General features: G+C 37.2%; 1 protein-coding gene across 1 annotated transcript; it reads left to right on the top strand.

The window, feature by feature from the left end:
* The first annotated feature begins 7,334 nt into the window (after positions 1-7,334).
* tmem161a (transmembrane protein 161A) lies at positions 7,335-15,000 on the top strand. Its single transcript, XM_063012810.1, has 12 exons — positions 7,335-7,407; positions 9,126-9,229; positions 9,312-9,398; positions 9,476-9,573; positions 9,665-9,821; positions 10,527-10,678; positions 10,761-10,821; positions 10,908-11,051; positions 11,177-11,290; positions 11,571-11,745; positions 12,237-12,333; positions 13,122-15,000. The coding sequence occupies exons 1-12, from the start codon at positions 7,405-7,407 to the stop codon at positions 13,418-13,420; spliced, it is 1,491 nt and encodes a 496-aa protein (XP_062868880.1). The 5' UTR covers positions 7,335-7,404; the 3' UTR covers positions 13,421-15,000.
* The last annotated feature ends 1,849 nt before the right edge of the window (positions 15,001-16,849 follow it).

Here is a 16,849-nt window from a genome sequence, read left to right as displayed (position 1 = left end):
CGATTTTTGGTAACAATCCAACAGCCATCTGAGCCGAGATGTCAGAACACGGATCGAAAACTACAGACATAAAGAAACAGCGACACCTGTCAGTAAAAATGTGTAACATCATGTTCACGTTACGTTGTTTTAGTTTTAAAGTGATTGTGGTTTTAACAGACTTTCATTAAAAAGTTAAAGAAATGAGAAACTATAAACCCATTTTTCTGCGTTTCAACTAAAGGAAAATATCTTTAGAGAACGAAAACAGGACCATGTGATGTGAACACGTTTACTTTAATCAGGTCCAGATGTTCCACATGTACACAAAAAAACTGTCCACCGCGCGTAAAACCTGTATTTGTGTATTAAAACATAACTGGCTCTTATATTTTAGGATACAATAACTCCTAATATCACGTGTCATATGCTTACATTTTCCCAAATGTGTAAGTCTGTAAAATTGTTTCAATACTAAAAGAAATGCAGTCTGTTTCTGTTGACATTTTGGCCTCACTTTACTTCCATGCAAACAAAACACAATGTATTCCATCTTCTCAAGTTACTCGAGGGTTGCCAGATTTTACCAGTAATTGAAGTTACGACAAAATACATGAATTTATGATATTCAGGGAAAATTACACTAATTAAAAAGTAAATAAAGAAATAAAGAAACTGATGCCACATCTAGTCTTAACAGAAGAAAATACAATGTACATCTCAGTCAGATTTTGATTGACCAAATACCTTATGTGCAGGTGTAGGTCTACATTGTTATGCAAATCATTACATTCATACTGTTTTGCTACCTTCCTTTAATAATGTTTAATCGTTTTAGTCCATAATTTCCACGTGGTCCTGACAACTCAACATAAAGTAGTAAATAAACTATAGCAAGCTGGCAAACTGGAATTTGCCATCATTTTTTATGAGGTTGGACTGGGGCTTTTGTGTAGATGGAGAGTCTACAAATAATAAAAATATATAGATTTAAATGCATGTCTAAAATATAACGTAAAAATAATCTTATTAATAAAAACAATCTATATAGCTGTATCATATTACACCACATTTGGTAAATTAACACAGTGAGCACAGTAGTATTAAAAAATAAATAAATTCAAATAGCGCATAAAATAATAATATGGTACCTAATTTGCATAAAATCAGTCCAGTACATTAAACGAGGCCAGTTATAGAAAGAGAAATATTTATGCAAGGACATTCATGGACATTCACGGTTCATTTAAATATACCTGCAAACATAAAAAATATAAAGCCTACTTTCAGTTTAATAAGGCATTAAAGGCAAACTATAGGCAATATGGGCTACAAAAAACATCTCTATAATATGCAATAATTGACTTCCTAATGAAAAACCGTAAACAATAAGAAAAGGAAAAGTGTGGGTCCAAGCAAGAGTCATAAAACTTTTAATGTTACTGCCATAATAACCATAAATGCTATAGTTATAGTAAAACAGTAGCCCATAAACTAGTCTTAAAGAGAACTTATAATTAGTCTGCTTTATTAAATTCATTACTTGCGATATTGAAATAATAGCCTTTAACGTTTCAACTGATAGTTTTCAGACAGAAAGGTGCATTGTTTCATGATGTACCAAATGTTTACAATGTGATAAAACTATGCCTATACTTCAGTGTTTATATATATACTGTATATATACTGTATATATATATATATATATATATATATATATATAGAGAGAGAGAGAGAGAGAGAGAGAGAGAGAGAGAGAGAGAGAGAGAGAGAGAGAGAGAGAGAGAGAGAAATATAGGTATAGTTTGTTTTTTTGTTGTTGTTGTAAATGACCTGTAATTTTATTTAATAATCAACCATACTTATAAAATGAACTTGACCTCATAGTGCATGTGTGGGTTTTTAGGAGGCAGCTGAAGGCTCTAAAGGTCATAAAGTCAACCAGTTAATCAGTAAAAACATCTTCATCACTTCACATACCATCAGACCAGCAAAACCACCAGTAAGCATTAATTAACACTGTGAGGTAAAATTCAACAAGTTCTCATCCTAGTCTGGTAATACTGCACAACATTGTGCAAAATCTGTACTCTTCGATTCAAACTTTGTTTTATTTTGAAATAAAATAGATAAAAACAAAGCTGCTGTCCCTTATATAATTAAAACATCAGTAGGCATGAACACAGTAGGCAGTTCCAGATCTTCCAGTGTGTGCTGCACCAGCATTTTGTAGAACCCATCAAGACTGTGTTGAAGAAACTTTGACGTTTTAAAACCTACTTTTTTATCGTAATTTAATTCTATACAGATAAAAAAATATGGAACTGTGCTATAACACTGTGCATTGTTTTAACTGTATACTATATCTTGCTAGTACACAATTCATTCTTAATTTTTTTAAATAGACAGACATCCAATAAGAAAGTTAAATAAGTAAATACAAATGAATAATTAAAGTTATAAATAAAAAATACAATACAAGTTGATACCGCGACTTATATAACAAAGTGGCCTAAATCTAAATCTAAATCTATATCTAAAATACATAAATGTGTTTTCTTGAAAACCTATAATTTGAAATCAGATCTGACCTTGTAGCAGTTGCTATAAACAGTCTGTTATGATTAAGTATTGATTTGTTTCTGATCAGATGAAGTTTGGGAGGTAACTCACCTCGGTTTGGTTCAGCAGGACCACACGGAGTCTCTCTGAGAGAAAAGAAGAGACTGAAGCTTTAATTGGTGTCGCGCAGCAGCTTATGGAAATGAGCGCTCACATCAGGTCTTCAGGCAGTGATTGTGGATAAAAGAGCAGACTGAGGGCCACATTCCGTCTCCTCATACCCCTACAGTTCCTCCTGGTCAAGTTTAAGCGCATAACTCAAGCCCCTTATCCTCAGGGTTGCCAGATTGCGACTTTCCAACATAAAAATTAAATACTATTTAAATATTCAAATATTTAAATCACGATGTACACTTTAAGCTTTGGTTATCCTTTTAAATGTAAGACCTTCTTCTAAAATATATGAATCCACTTTCGATCTCCCAAGTTTTTCTTTCCCGTTTACAAATTATAGTTGACCGGTAGAGGACCGATTACCATGAGTTTTTTATTATTATGATAGTGCAGCAATTAGAAAACAACGATTATCAGCACATGTTTACTTCATGTGAAGCATGATTGTGAAGCAGTATTTAAATGCAATACTTATGACAATTGTGAGTTAGCTTTAAAAGTTATTCTAAACTTTAAACCTGAGTTTGGAATTTGTACGACTAAAAATATTAAAAAATATAATGTAAGAAATTAATAGGGAATTTAAATCTGAAAAGAAATAAGTAAATCCACGTTGGGACTGCCAAAATATCTAGATAATGCTTCAGATATTAAAGGTGCACTGGTTAATTTGAAACGGGTCTTCATTCAACAAACTGGGTAAAATATCTGGAGAACATTATAAAACAGAAGTGTTAAAATGCTGCTGTCAATGCAAGAGCCTATGTGCCCTTCACTTAACCACAAATATAACTGCTCACAAACGAAAACATGGCAACCCCCTGTGCTAATTAGTTTTCATCTTGTATTAGTACTAATGCTGCAGAAAATAAATGATTTGCTGCTTTTGTTTACCTTGTAATTACTTACTTGAATGACTTTTGGTTCATAAGAGCTTACCCAAGTGTCATTAGCCATTTGAAACGTGTCAGAGAAAACCCTTTTCTTTTATCTATCCACAAATATATAATCCACTGCTAAATGCCACTGAAACTGTCACTGAAACCAAGTTGTGTAGTAAGATAAGGCAATAAGGTGGATTATCTAAAGAACAATGAAGGATTTGCAATAGTTTTAAGCTTTTTTTCTTTAAAGGTTCTGAGAACCTTGTTAGACTACATGGCATCATAGTCCATGAAGTATTATAAGGTTTTAAATGGAATTGTAATGAATTGTAAATGGCATTGGGTTTAAGTAGCTATGCCACTGTACAGTCTATCATGGGACATTAAACACTTACACATTTACTCACATTTAGTCCCTAGGACAAATGTTGCTGTTGCAGTCTATCAGGTGTGCCAACATACACCTCTGTGTTAATTTCATTATCTTCAAATCCCATCCACAAATACATGCCCCCACCAACTATGGGTCATCTGTATGTGGGAATGAGTGGACGAGTCCTCATTTGCATATATTCAAATAAAGCATGACTAATATGCATAACCGACATACAATAGAAGCTGACTTCTACCAGTGCCTCAGTCTGAATGTTTCTCTGAAAAGGCAGACCATACAGCTCCAAAAGAAAGGCCCATGAGAAAAGTGAGGCCCATGAGAGCTGTGCACTGTGTTGTGTGTTTTGTTCTCTGTGCTTGCGGGTGGTCATGAATTTGGTCCTCAAAACGTGTTACCATATCATAAGATTTAGATCTTACTGGATCAACGTTTAAAAGTGCAGTAGTCAATATATTATTGCTCTTACTATTACAGATGTCCGCTTGGGTGGCACTGTAATCTATTACGCTAACCCACCACCAGATTTGGGTTTGAACCGGGGTCAGGGAGTTAAATTCTCAAATTTATTATTATTTTTTTTATTTATTTCCCTATGTCATGTGTGAATTTATGTGATTCAAAATGATCACATAATTTTACACAACAATGTATTCTCCTGTACACTTCTTATGAAAGTTTGGTTTCCCTTGCTGGAAAAAAAATAGACCAAGGTAGGAAATTATAGCAAGATACATCCTTTTCTCAAACAGAAGCCATATCCTTAAAACAAATGCAGACACATGCAAGATCCTTATTTCAATAAAGCTCTACATGCTGGTAGAATTACAGAGGGGTTACTTTTCTGTGCATCAGTGGAGGAAAACAGACCTGGGATGAGCTACCAAATAAATGCATGGAAACAAAGAGATCATCGCAAAGCTGCTGTTTTCTTTTATGCTGCAAAGTAGGCTGTTTCCTATTCAAGGTCAAATAAAGGGCACCAGATATCCAAATATAGAAGTATTACATTTATTTAATCTTATCATGTTCTATAGTCAGAACTAGTTTCTAACTTCTAACTTTTTGGGCAGAGACCCAATTTTAAGGGGTCAGCATTTCCATAACCCTACCACATTTTATCATCCCACCCATGTGTTTAATGCATGTCTAAAAAGTGCAAAATCCAAAAGACTGTTGGCTTAGTCATTCTCAAAAATATGTTTTGGACATTAAATTTCAGCACATCCAAATCAACAAAATCAACAAATTCCAAATCATGACTATGTAAAAGACAAAAAGCCCTAATTATATGGGCACAAAGAAGTCACCAGTTATAGTCAATCATAACAGCTAATGAAAGATTTAGGAGCCCTACATCTAAGTTAAATTTACTACAGATTTTCTACAAGACCACATTAATATCTGATTTGCTGTATGTATATTTTTGGCAAAAAAAAAACTTCAATAAAGTTGTTTTTCAGACTAACAAGTTTTATTCACTGACAAAAAAAACAGCTTAGTGACAAACTGACTGCCTCAAGATGCATAGGCATACTTACAAGTTTATGTAAATTTTGACTTCAGTTGGACCAGACATAATACATATCATGCAGTCAAACAGGTAAGTCGTCAAGCAGTGCCATCCTACATGTTTAAAATCACTGCTACATTATGACAAAAGTTCTACAAAAGACACATTTGGCTCTAAAACTGCAAATGAACTGCTCTTTTGAACACACATGTACAGCTATGCAAGTTAACAGTTGTTTCAGTGTTTGTATATCCCAAGGTTGTAAAATGCAAATATTTATGTATTAGAATTTTAACATCATATTTTACACACTTTGGCTACATTCATGACAGGACAGGTAGTTACTGGTTACACAAGGTTTATCCGTTCACAAGTTTTAATGTTAAACACAGTCGTGGACAATTTTGTATCTCAAATTCACCTCACTTGCACGTCTTGGGACTGTTTGAGGAAACCAGAGCTTCTGGAGGAAACCCACACAGACACGGGGAGAACAAGCAAACTCTACACAAAAAGGACCCAGACCGTCCCATCTGGGGATCGAACCCATGACCTTTTTGCTGTGATGCAATAGTGCTACCCACCGAGCCACCCTGCCACCCCCCAAAACTCAAATAAACATAGAAACATTTATTTGCAAATTCATTTTGACCTGTATTTATACCAAACAGCACAACAAGACATTTATTTAGTTTACATTATCAAGGTAATTGTTTTGTTAGTTAAGCTCATGCTTCAGAGTTAATGGGCCAGGGGCAGCTGTAACCCTGCTGTAGCTGTAGCCCAGTGGTTAAGGTACTGGTCCAGTAATCAGGAGGTTGCTGGTTCAAGTCCCACCACTGCCAGGTTGCCACTGTTGGGCCCTTAAGCAAGGCCCTTAACCCTTAATTGCTCAGACAATATGCTTTCTCAGTACTGTAAGTCACTTTGGATAAAAGCGTCCGCTAAATGCGGAAAAGCACAAATGGGTTGAGGCTGGCTACTTTGCTATCGAATGCATCAGCAAATAATCCATCATTTAAGGATTGTTGTTACGCTGACAAAAGTTTTTTTTTTTTTTATTCGTTTATTATATTTTGCATAATTGTAGGATGAGACTCACTTTGGTACAACCAAACAACCAGTATGTACATTGTTCTTTTCTAGCACATTTATATAATAATAATAATAATAATAATAATAATAATAATAATAATAATAATTATTATTATTATTATTATTATTATTATTATTATTATTATTAATATTATTATTATTACAGATCCTAGTAGTAGTAGCAGTAGTATTCAGGCAGTTGTAGCCTAGTGGTTAAGGTACTGGACCAGTAATCAGAAGGTTTCCGGTTCAAACCCCACCACTGCCAGGTTGCCACTGTTGGGCCCTTGAGCAAGGCCCTTAACCCTCAATTCCTTAGACTGTATACTGTCACAACTGTAAGTCGCTTTGGATAAAAGTGTCTGCTAAATGCTGAAAATGTAAAATGTAAATTTCTCTATACATATTTCTGACCCACAATATATATATAAAACACGAGTTCCACTTATTTAGTTAAAGAAAAGAAAAGAATAGTTGCTGTAGATTTACAAATCTGACAGAAAGTTAAACTATGGAGTGTTTCTTTAACACTACCTGTAATTCAACACTACACGCAGGATAGAGCTATTTTTATCCAAAGACGTGAGCCAATGAAATCATTCGCGTGTTTCTGTAGACCAATCGAATTCCACCTGCTGTTGTTGTAAACCAATTGAATTTCAGATATCACACAATTCCCGCCCTCCGCCCGAGGTCACGCTTGTCATTCAAAACACATTCAGCTGTTTCTGGTACTCAAGTGTGCAGCACATGTGTAGCCGCTGTTAGTTGTATGGATGCACACTGTTTGACATAGTTAAAGCAGAATGGTAAGTTTATAACAGTTTATCAACATATTTTACTTTATAGATGTATTTGATCTTTTAATGCGTTCTTATAAAGCGATGTTAGCTTCTGTAAGGCTGCAGAGATGCTATGCTATGCTATGCTAGCTAACATTTAAATACTTCTTGCTGTTTAGCTTTCATGGCTAACTGGCTGGTTAAATCTACTTAAATTAATTTCAGATGACAACATTATATCGCTTAGAGTATGAAATAAAAGATGCATTATGATCAGCATAACATGTTCTGAGGGTTGATATTGCTATTTATTAATAAAACAGGTATTAGGCTGGTTAGGCTGTACAGTAGCATGATTGAAGCCTGAACACTTGCAATAATGCGGTTAAAGTGAATCTCACAGTGGGTATAAAACAATGCCTTATACACACCGAAGCACTGCAACGGATTGGCGTTTTTACCAGGGTATTTCTGCCCTGCGCCCAGTGTTTTGCGGTGAAACAGCACCCGCCGCGACCCTGACCAGGATAGATCTGTTGAAAAAATGTAATGAAAATATTGATGGGAGAAACCTTCATGTTTACAGACTGACCTTCATTTCCAAAAAGCTATGGAATGTAGCTTTATCTAATTATTATAAATACACATTTTAATTAGTCTAATGTATAAGCAGAATGAATGAATGACTCCTTTTGGCTCCTCATTAGAGCTCTCCACAGCAGATCAATCGTACACATATTTAATTTGGCACGATTTTAATGCCGGATGCCCTTCCTGGTGCAACCCTCCTCTTTTTCCGGCTTTGGGACAGGCACTAGGGGTGCACTGATCTCTGCCCCCACCCCCGAACATTATTCTTCATGCTCCATGGATTGGAAATCTGCTATTCCTTTTGTCCCTGTTAATTAAGGCAAAACTAAGGTTTAAAAGTCGGGGGGAAAACTGTTTTCGGTCTACTCTAAAGCTAGCCCAAACTGCTGCATGTTTCTGTCTGTTGCTACTGTAAACAAACCCTGCTGTGTGTAAACACAGTTTTTTAAACGGTAACTATTATTTGATTTGTTACTTGGTCCCACCAGCGAATCAAGTCTTACTTGTTTCATTGCATCGACTGAATCAGCTGAGGGCTAGAACAAGTGACCACTGCAGATTATTAAGCTTGGTCAATTTAGGTGACCAATTTGTATCTGCTGCAGGCACTGCCAATTATGCCCTCCAGATGGCGCACAGCCGACTGGTGGCAACACCGAGCCTCGAACCGAGGAGTTCAGAAACTCTGCGCTAGTGTGCTAGCGGAATATCTCGCTGCGCCACCTGGGCCAACTTCCTTTTTTATAAACATATGAACTTGCTGATGCCCAAGCTTGACTAGCATTATCTTAATCAGTAGTTTTCATTCCATTCAGAATGCAACAAAGTAAATATAGGACAAATGTTTGTGTCATTTCACAATGGTGGGTGTTTATACAACTTCTTAAATTCTGAAACACACTGATCAAGTGACTTTGGGGTAACATGTTAAATCTAGTGTTGATAAGCAATTAATAGAACTGATGATCCAGCACCATACTTATTGCTTTAATCTACAGAAATGCTGGGCAGTACGATTAAATATTGTTTTGTTTAACTTACATGGAAGTGAATAAAATGTGTCTGCTGGCATTATTTGGTTCACAGGCCTAAGGTGTCCTACCTGTAAAATAGGTTTCCCAATAAACAGTTAGCTGACATGTTTTTTCTGGTAGGCACTGATGGGAGTTCAGCTGGTTGTCAGCTTGCTGGCTGTCAGCATAATGCAGAAAATGGCCCCGCATTGCTCCTTTGCACGCTGGCTCTTGTGCAGTGGCAGGTAAGTAGCATATTAGTCCTTTGTGAGAGATTCTCATTTCATGTGCTACTGTCATTGACAATATTGCTATTGTTTCTTTCAGACTCTTGAGGTTCAAGCATCCATCCGAGGGTGAACTCTGTGCGCTAGCAGGGAAGCAGATGCCTGGCAAAACCAACAGGAGAGACAGGTGTGAGGTGTCATGAGTAGATTTTGCATTTCCATTTTTTTCAGTTTTGCAGTGTCTAACTTGAGCTTTTTTTTTAGGAGGCAGAATGGTCATAGCGAGCCAAAGCCACTTACAGTTCCAAAAGACATCGATCTACACCTGGAGAGCACCCCTGTCAACGTTCTAGATGCTCTGGGTAGGGTTGCTTTAGTTTTAAGGATGCATTAATTACTGTTATTGCTTGTAAAGCTTCCTGACGCTCTGTGTTTGTGTGTGTTTGTGTGCAGTTCTGCGGTTCTTTGTGGAGTATCAGTGGTTGGTTGACTTTGCTGTCTATGCAGCGGGCATCTATCTTTTCACTGAAGGCTACTATGCTGTGGTGGATGCCAGCAAAGAGATCAACATTGGAGCCATCTGGTGTGTCCTGATGGTGTTCTTTTGCCTGTATCCTTTTATTTCAGCCATGCTGTGAAGAAAATGCTGGAAGCTAGTAGGTCATTTTCCCACTTGTTTAGCATAATGTATGTTTATTTACGTTTGCTCTGAATCTATTAACTTAACATAGCTTAAAGACCTAAAATATTTTCAGTGCAAACATGTCTAACTCTTTAAATGTATTGGCTGATTGGCTTAGTCTTTGCAGCAGCTATTTTCAACAATTCTGATACTGTTTATTTTCCACATTGCTAAACAAAACTTATGCATTTGTTTAAGATCGAGGCCCCTGAGTGGCACAATAAAAGCAGTTTGTCTTGTTCTCGCTTGGACTAATGTCAGTGGGTACTCACGATGGCTGCCTGTGAGCACCCCTTGCATTTTCGGCTATACTTCAACCCAGTCATCTAGCCATACTGATTTGACTCATGTCTTTATGCTGCCCATAGATGCTGCATTTACATCTTCTATGAGTAACTACCATCAGCCCAACATTTAATAAAGAATTCTTATGAAATAGGCATTGCCATGCATAGTTTTGGAGATGATCTCAAAGTTTGTGCAGTTAAAAAAATTGTTTCTCATTTTTTTGTCCTCCTCTTTACAGAGCCTTGGTAAGCCTCAGGTTTTGTTTATTGACCATTAACCCCTTGCTTTGTTCGGCTAATTTAACCGCTTTCCTTGCCACTTAAACTCCTTGACTCGAGTTCCCAGGAGGACTCTGCATGTTCTGATGAGCCACTACTTCCGCTCAGATGAGGGCGGTGAGCGTTCTGTATGTCTGGCGTTCGGTTTTCTCTCTTTGCTTGTGGCCATGCTGGTTCTGGTGGTGAGAGAAGACTTTCTGGAGTTTGGACTTGAGTCTGGTATGACTTTAGCTTCATTCATTTATTTTAAATTATCCTGGTTATGTTTCCATCAACCTTAAGTCTATTTATGACATTCCAGGTTTCACCAGTGTGTTTGATAACTTTGAAGTGTTTGCCAAACAACAAGGCCTCGAGTGGTCGTAAGTTGCTCATTTCCTTTTATGGGTTAAATGAAAGAATTTGTGCTCTATTTGTAGTTTCTTTTTTAATACTTTTTTTTTATTAGAATTCCGTTCACCAAACTGGGAGTGAAGTTGGGCTTGGCATTTATTTGTGCCTTCTTGGGAGCTCTGCTTGCTTTTCCGGGACTTCGCCTGGCACAAACCCACCTAGACGCCGTACAGATGAATGCCAGTCGGCCAATCATGCAGTACGAAGTTCTTGATTATATTTTTTCAGTAAACAGCAAGTGTCTTAAGAAAACACAACTTAAAAAGTTTATCACACATGAAAAATCATTCACAGATGAATCTTTGATTGTCCTGTTTTTAATAGAATCCTTCTGCACATGAGTTTTCTGTCCCCGCTGGTTATTCTTGTGATGTGGATCAAGCCTATTGCTCGGGACTTTCTGGGAAATACTCCTATGGGAAAGACGTCAGTTACCTTGTAAGTGTGGTTTTATCACATCTTGTTTCCATGTTGTAAAGTTTGCTGTTTAGAAACACTTTATAATTTAAACAATGCTTCGCAGTGGTGTGCTAGCTCATCAGCCTGCTTCACCACCTGGGCACCTCAGCGTCTTGTTTTATTTTATTTCATTGCGCAATTGAACTTCAAATGTACAAGCTCATGTTTGTGTCTACATATTTTTGGCCCTATATAGTGTATCACCTTTAACCAACTTGTAACCAGCTTCAGTGCTTTAATTTATTTGTGTGCTTCTCAGACTTTCCAGTGCAACTTTCGATTCAGTACGCCTGTGGACCATCGTGGGACTGTGTGTGCTGAGGCTGCTGCTGACCCACCAGCACCTGCAGGCTTACCTCAACCTCGCCCCCAAATGGGTGGAGCAATTAAAAAAAGAAGCTGGCCGTATTGCTGCTATTGACATCCAGAGAAAGGCATGAAATTAATCATTCTTTTTAATGTTTATACATTTTGTTTGCGAAGGTGATGGTTCCACTAATACAGCAGAATACGTCTCTACCTGAAGTCTGAGTTTTCCCTCTTTCTTCAGTAGCAGGGGTCCAAGGACAAATGGCCACTGCTAGTTAATTCTGTACTACAGTATTCTGCTGCATACAAGGCCCCTACTTGCTTTGTATCAGTAGTCTTTTGAAAACACACTAAGGTTTTGACTTATCTGCTGAGTTTTAGCCTCTGAATAAACAGGGCCTTACAAGAGAGGGCAGTTTCCACATCTGTGGTTTTATTAATAAATTCTATCGTATTTTCTATTCCTGGTTTGCAATCTTTTTTATGCAATACTAAAGCAGATCGGAAAATTCCGATAATACGATGTTGCTTGCAGTCTGATCCAGACTTGTTTATTTAAGAATTAGTTTTTTTGTAATATTATGTACACGTTTATTAACTGCTGTTGTGTCTGCAGGTGACACGTGTTTACTGCTACCTGACAGTAGTCACTATGCAGTACGTCATCCCAGTTCTGCTTGTACTCTTCTCAACTCTGGCACTAAAGTCTTTAGGTACAGTAGAATCACTTACTGATGACTGTTTTATGTGATTTAATGTGATATGAACAAATGGAATTCTCTGTGACATTTTAGAAATGCCATCAAAGTACCTCAAACCTATTGTCTGTCAGTTTGTGGTGGTGTGTGCTTTGTGTCCTTAAACTTCAGTTTCTTGAATTGTGTACAAGCGTCTGCTAATTGCTGTGAATGTAAATGGGAGGGGATGTCCATGATCAGCAACAATACTCAGATTGACTGTGCCATTCAAAAAATCTTTAATTTCCATCAGTCTGTGCCTAGAAAGTATTTCCCACTCTATCACACCACCAACACTAGCTTCAACTGTTGGTACAGGGCATGTCGGCCACTGCTAGTATATTTCAAATTCTGACCATACTATCTGCAGATACTTCAATATGTGCATAACCTATTTGTAACAGCTTGACTTTTGTCATTGAAATATAGAACTACTGCTTTTAATAGTTGTTTTATGGTGTCTTTTTTTGATAAAAATTGTAAAAACTGTTTTGTTTTATGTATTGTAACGGATGTGTGTTGCTGCCATTCTTGACCAGGTCTCTCTTGAAAAAGAGATTTTAAATCTCAATGAGATCATCCTGGTTAAATAAAGGTAAATAATAATAGTGCTGTTATTTAAAAGTCAGTCAGTCTACAAATTTCTGAAGGTGTTTCGAAAGATTCACAATTCTGAGCAGTTTGTTTAAAATGACTTGCAATGACTTTAAACTGCAAAGTTATTAAATTAACACATTTGTCTCTGATTGACTACATCTGTCCAGGTGATTACTCATGGGGTTTGGGCGCTGAGACTCCAGGAGTGACGCCGGCACCCATCCTCCCAACTGCCCCTCCTCCTGTACTTACTCAAGATCCCGACGAGGACGATATCGAGGACATGGAGGAGGACATCCAGGCCACGGTGGCTCACCTGTCCGAGGTCTTTGCTGCGCTGCGCTCCGTCCTCACCCCTCTCTTCTTCAGAGGAATTTTTGCTTTCCTGACCTGGTGGGTAGCAGCCTGCCAGCTTATCAGCAGCCTGTTTGGCATTTATTTTCACCAGTATCTGGTGCATAGCTAAGAAGCATTTCCTGTCCTGTCAATCATATCGAACTGCTGCACCATCAAATTATACAGCCCTAAACTCCAACACACATCAGGATGTTTTATACCTGGTGGTGACTCGGAGTGGAGGCAGGGACGTGTTCGGTTTATGAAGAAGGGAATGCTGAACAAGCTCGTCTTCTACCACTGATTTGGAAACTTTATTTTTGAACAGAATGTGAATTGTGTGTTAGTTTTTTTTTATTTACCTAAATGTTGTTGATCAGCCAGGACATGCATTGTGTCTGCTGTTTTTTCAAACTTTGCACTGGAGCTATTAGACAGAGCAGCGTAGCGTGACTCTCCGTACTGGGTACGACTTTTTAACAATACAGTTTTTATCGATATATGGCTTCTGCTTTGAGTAGTTGAGTCTTAATTTGCATTTGTAGATGCAGTAACAAACGGTTTGCCTTCAAGAGTTTTCTGAAGTATTCATAAGGCCATTAGGGGGGAACACTCATGTTTGATGCAGTGCCGTCTGTATTGGCTTATGTCCTTGCCATTTCAAACAGACATTTTTTTCAGTTATTGAATATTTTCATACTGTTATGGAGTGTAGATGGTCCTTAGATTACTAGCAATCATGTATTGAGAAGTTGTTTTTTTAACTGTCAAACTTATCCTGTATGCAGTGGTGAACCTATCAGCCAAGCCTTTTTGTTAATGTTTTTTTATACTTAATGATGATAGTATCACATGTTTACCTGTGGAAAGTGTTAAAACAAGTACTCTGCAAAACTTTCCAGTCCTGTATTGCCTCTGTCTCACCCTTCTTCACATAAGGAACTGGCCTGTTGTCCTGTTAGTCCTGTAAAAGGCAGTTCAATTTTACCTAAGGTCCAATCTCTTTTGGAATGGGATTTGTTTATTAAACTGATCCTTGCACAAGTGAATTGATGGGAATACAAGTCGTAGCTCTAGTGCAAAGTTAAAAAAGCTCAAATTAGACTCCAATCTTTAGGCTAAATTTAATTTAAATGTTAAGAAAAAAGCTAATTGCTTAAGAATCATACTCTGTTAACACTAAACTTGTTTATGGCAGGAATTAAATCACTTCCAGTAAAAGATCCCTTCTTATTTGTTAGTTTAGTTGATGGACTGACTTGTGATCCTAAGTGCCTGCTAACTCAGGGAGGTGAAAGATTTTTTTTTTACTACCAGCATTTGCTTTATTGTACAAGTTATCATACAGCATAATATTTTTAACACTGTAACTTTACAATCAGCAGCTCACAAAGCTAGATGTCATCAGGCTTAATCACTCCAGTTTCGGTCAGTATGAATGCTGATGTGTTGAATATCATTTAATGTTTTTTCCCCTTCCTAGTAAGGTACATTATAAATAGCTCTAAAATAAGAAGCAGCTCATACAATCCAGGCTCAGATAGACATGGCTTAAAGAGTATTATAAATCTTACCCAAACTTATTTATTGATTCTGTGCCATTAGGCAAATACTCACTCATTTAAAATATGATTTTGTTAAACTTTGTTTTTGGAATAGTTGAATGCATGGTGTGATGATTTGTTTTACTGAGATTGTGTGGTTTATTAAATTCAAAATGCTTTAAAAGTGCTCGAGTGTTCATGGTTTTTATTTATTTATTTTTGTTGTTTAAAAGCACATTGGTTAAGTATGAATTCTACATCCTGTAATTGGTAATAGTGGTTAAAGATATTTCCCACAGGGTTTCTTAACACAACTGCACAAGGCTTTCAATCCCAAGCAGGTGACTCAGAGGGTAGCACTGTCACCTCACAGCAAGAAGGTCCTGGGTTCAATCCCCACTTGCGTGTTCTCCCCGTGTCTGTGTGGGTTTCCTCCAGGAGCTCCGGTTTCCTCCCACAGTCCAAAGACACGCAGGTGAGGTGAATTGGAGATATTAAATTGTCCATGACTGTGTTTGATATTAAACTTGTGAACTGATGAATTTTGTGTAATGAGTAACTACCATTCCAGTCATGAATGTAACCAAAGTGTGTAAAACATGACGTTAAAATGCTAATAAACAAATAATAAATCAATAATCCCAAGCACATGCAATACAGTGAAACTAAATTAGATTTTAACCAGTGGAGAAGCTACTACACACTATAGGATATCATGTGCAGATTGAGACACAGCCCTTCACCTTACAGGCTAAAGCAGTGTCGTGTCTGCTCTATGTGCAGCCTGACGTGGCAAGTTGAGAATTTTTTTAACCAGATATTTATGTTGAGTAATTATACACTCTTAAGTACTGATTTTTTAGGATTTGACATTCATTATTTAGTCACAGTTTGTTCACTCACAGCTCCACTCACAGCGTTTCTGATTCTGCACTGTAGTAAACTGTATGTTCTACTCCCTACATCACCTCACAGCAAGAAGGTCCTGGGTTCGATCCCCAGGTGGGGTGGCCAGGTCCTTTCTGTGTGGAGTTGTTCTTCCCGTGGGTTTCCTCTGGGTGCTCTGGTTTCCTTCCACAGTCCAAAGACATGCAAGTGAGGTGAATCGGAGAAACAAAATTGTCCATGACTGTGTTTGATATAACCTTGTGAACTGATGAACCTTGTGTAATGAGTAACTACCGTTCCTGTCATGAATGTAGCCAAAGTGTAAAACATGATGTTAAAAGCCTAACAAACAAACAAACTACTCCCTACATCTTTAGGGACTTAAAACATTGTTCATAACCATCATTTATGCTCCACTGAACCATAGTAAGAGCCATTGTCTCCAAATAAAGGAAAACAGAGCTGAATCTGTACAAGTGGCCGGTTGCTGCAATTATGTTGTGCTTTAAATAAACAGAATTGTATTATTAATAAAAAGCAATTTTTGTACTATTTTGTTTTGCTTAAATCTTAAATCAGAACGGGATTAATCACCTTTCACACTATTGTACTTCTTTTTACATTGTATTATCATCTCTGCTGCATTAAGCACATCTGCTGGGTTGGGGTGCTGTCTGGTTTGTCTGCCTAGTTCAGACCTGCAGGCCGTTTGTCTGAGCAATTACATGATTTATGTGGGATCACGTTTGACATCCAGACACAAGCAGGCAGGACTGAAGGATTCAGTGGCAGGTCAGAGGAATTAGCCAGTCATATTATCTAGTCACGTCTCATTTGGGATCATTAGAGCAGTTTAAATTCTACTCAAAGACGTGTTCATTTTTACTTATTTTGTGTTTTTATGATCATTACTACATTCATAAGAGCACTTGCTACACAATCATTGTTACATTTTTCTATACAGACAAAAATTTTATTATATTATTTTAAATAACTACTAAAATCTATACTTACATAATCTATACTACACTAAAAATCTATACATAAAATCCATATACACTGATCAGCCATAACATGAGCAATCGTTTCTGACTTTACATCTACAAGTTGGACCAACTAGGTAGGAG

The sequence above is a fragment of the Trichomycterus rosablanca genome, chromosome 17, assembly GCF_030014385.1.
Source record: "Trichomycterus rosablanca isolate fTriRos1 chromosome 17, fTriRos1.hap1, whole genome shotgun sequence".
In the NCBI taxonomy this organism is placed as follows: Eukaryota; Metazoa; Chordata; class Actinopteri; order Siluriformes; family Trichomycteridae; genus Trichomycterus; species Trichomycterus rosablanca.
Note: the sequence above shows the minus strand (reverse complement) of the source record. Positions and strands in the feature narration are given on the sequence as shown.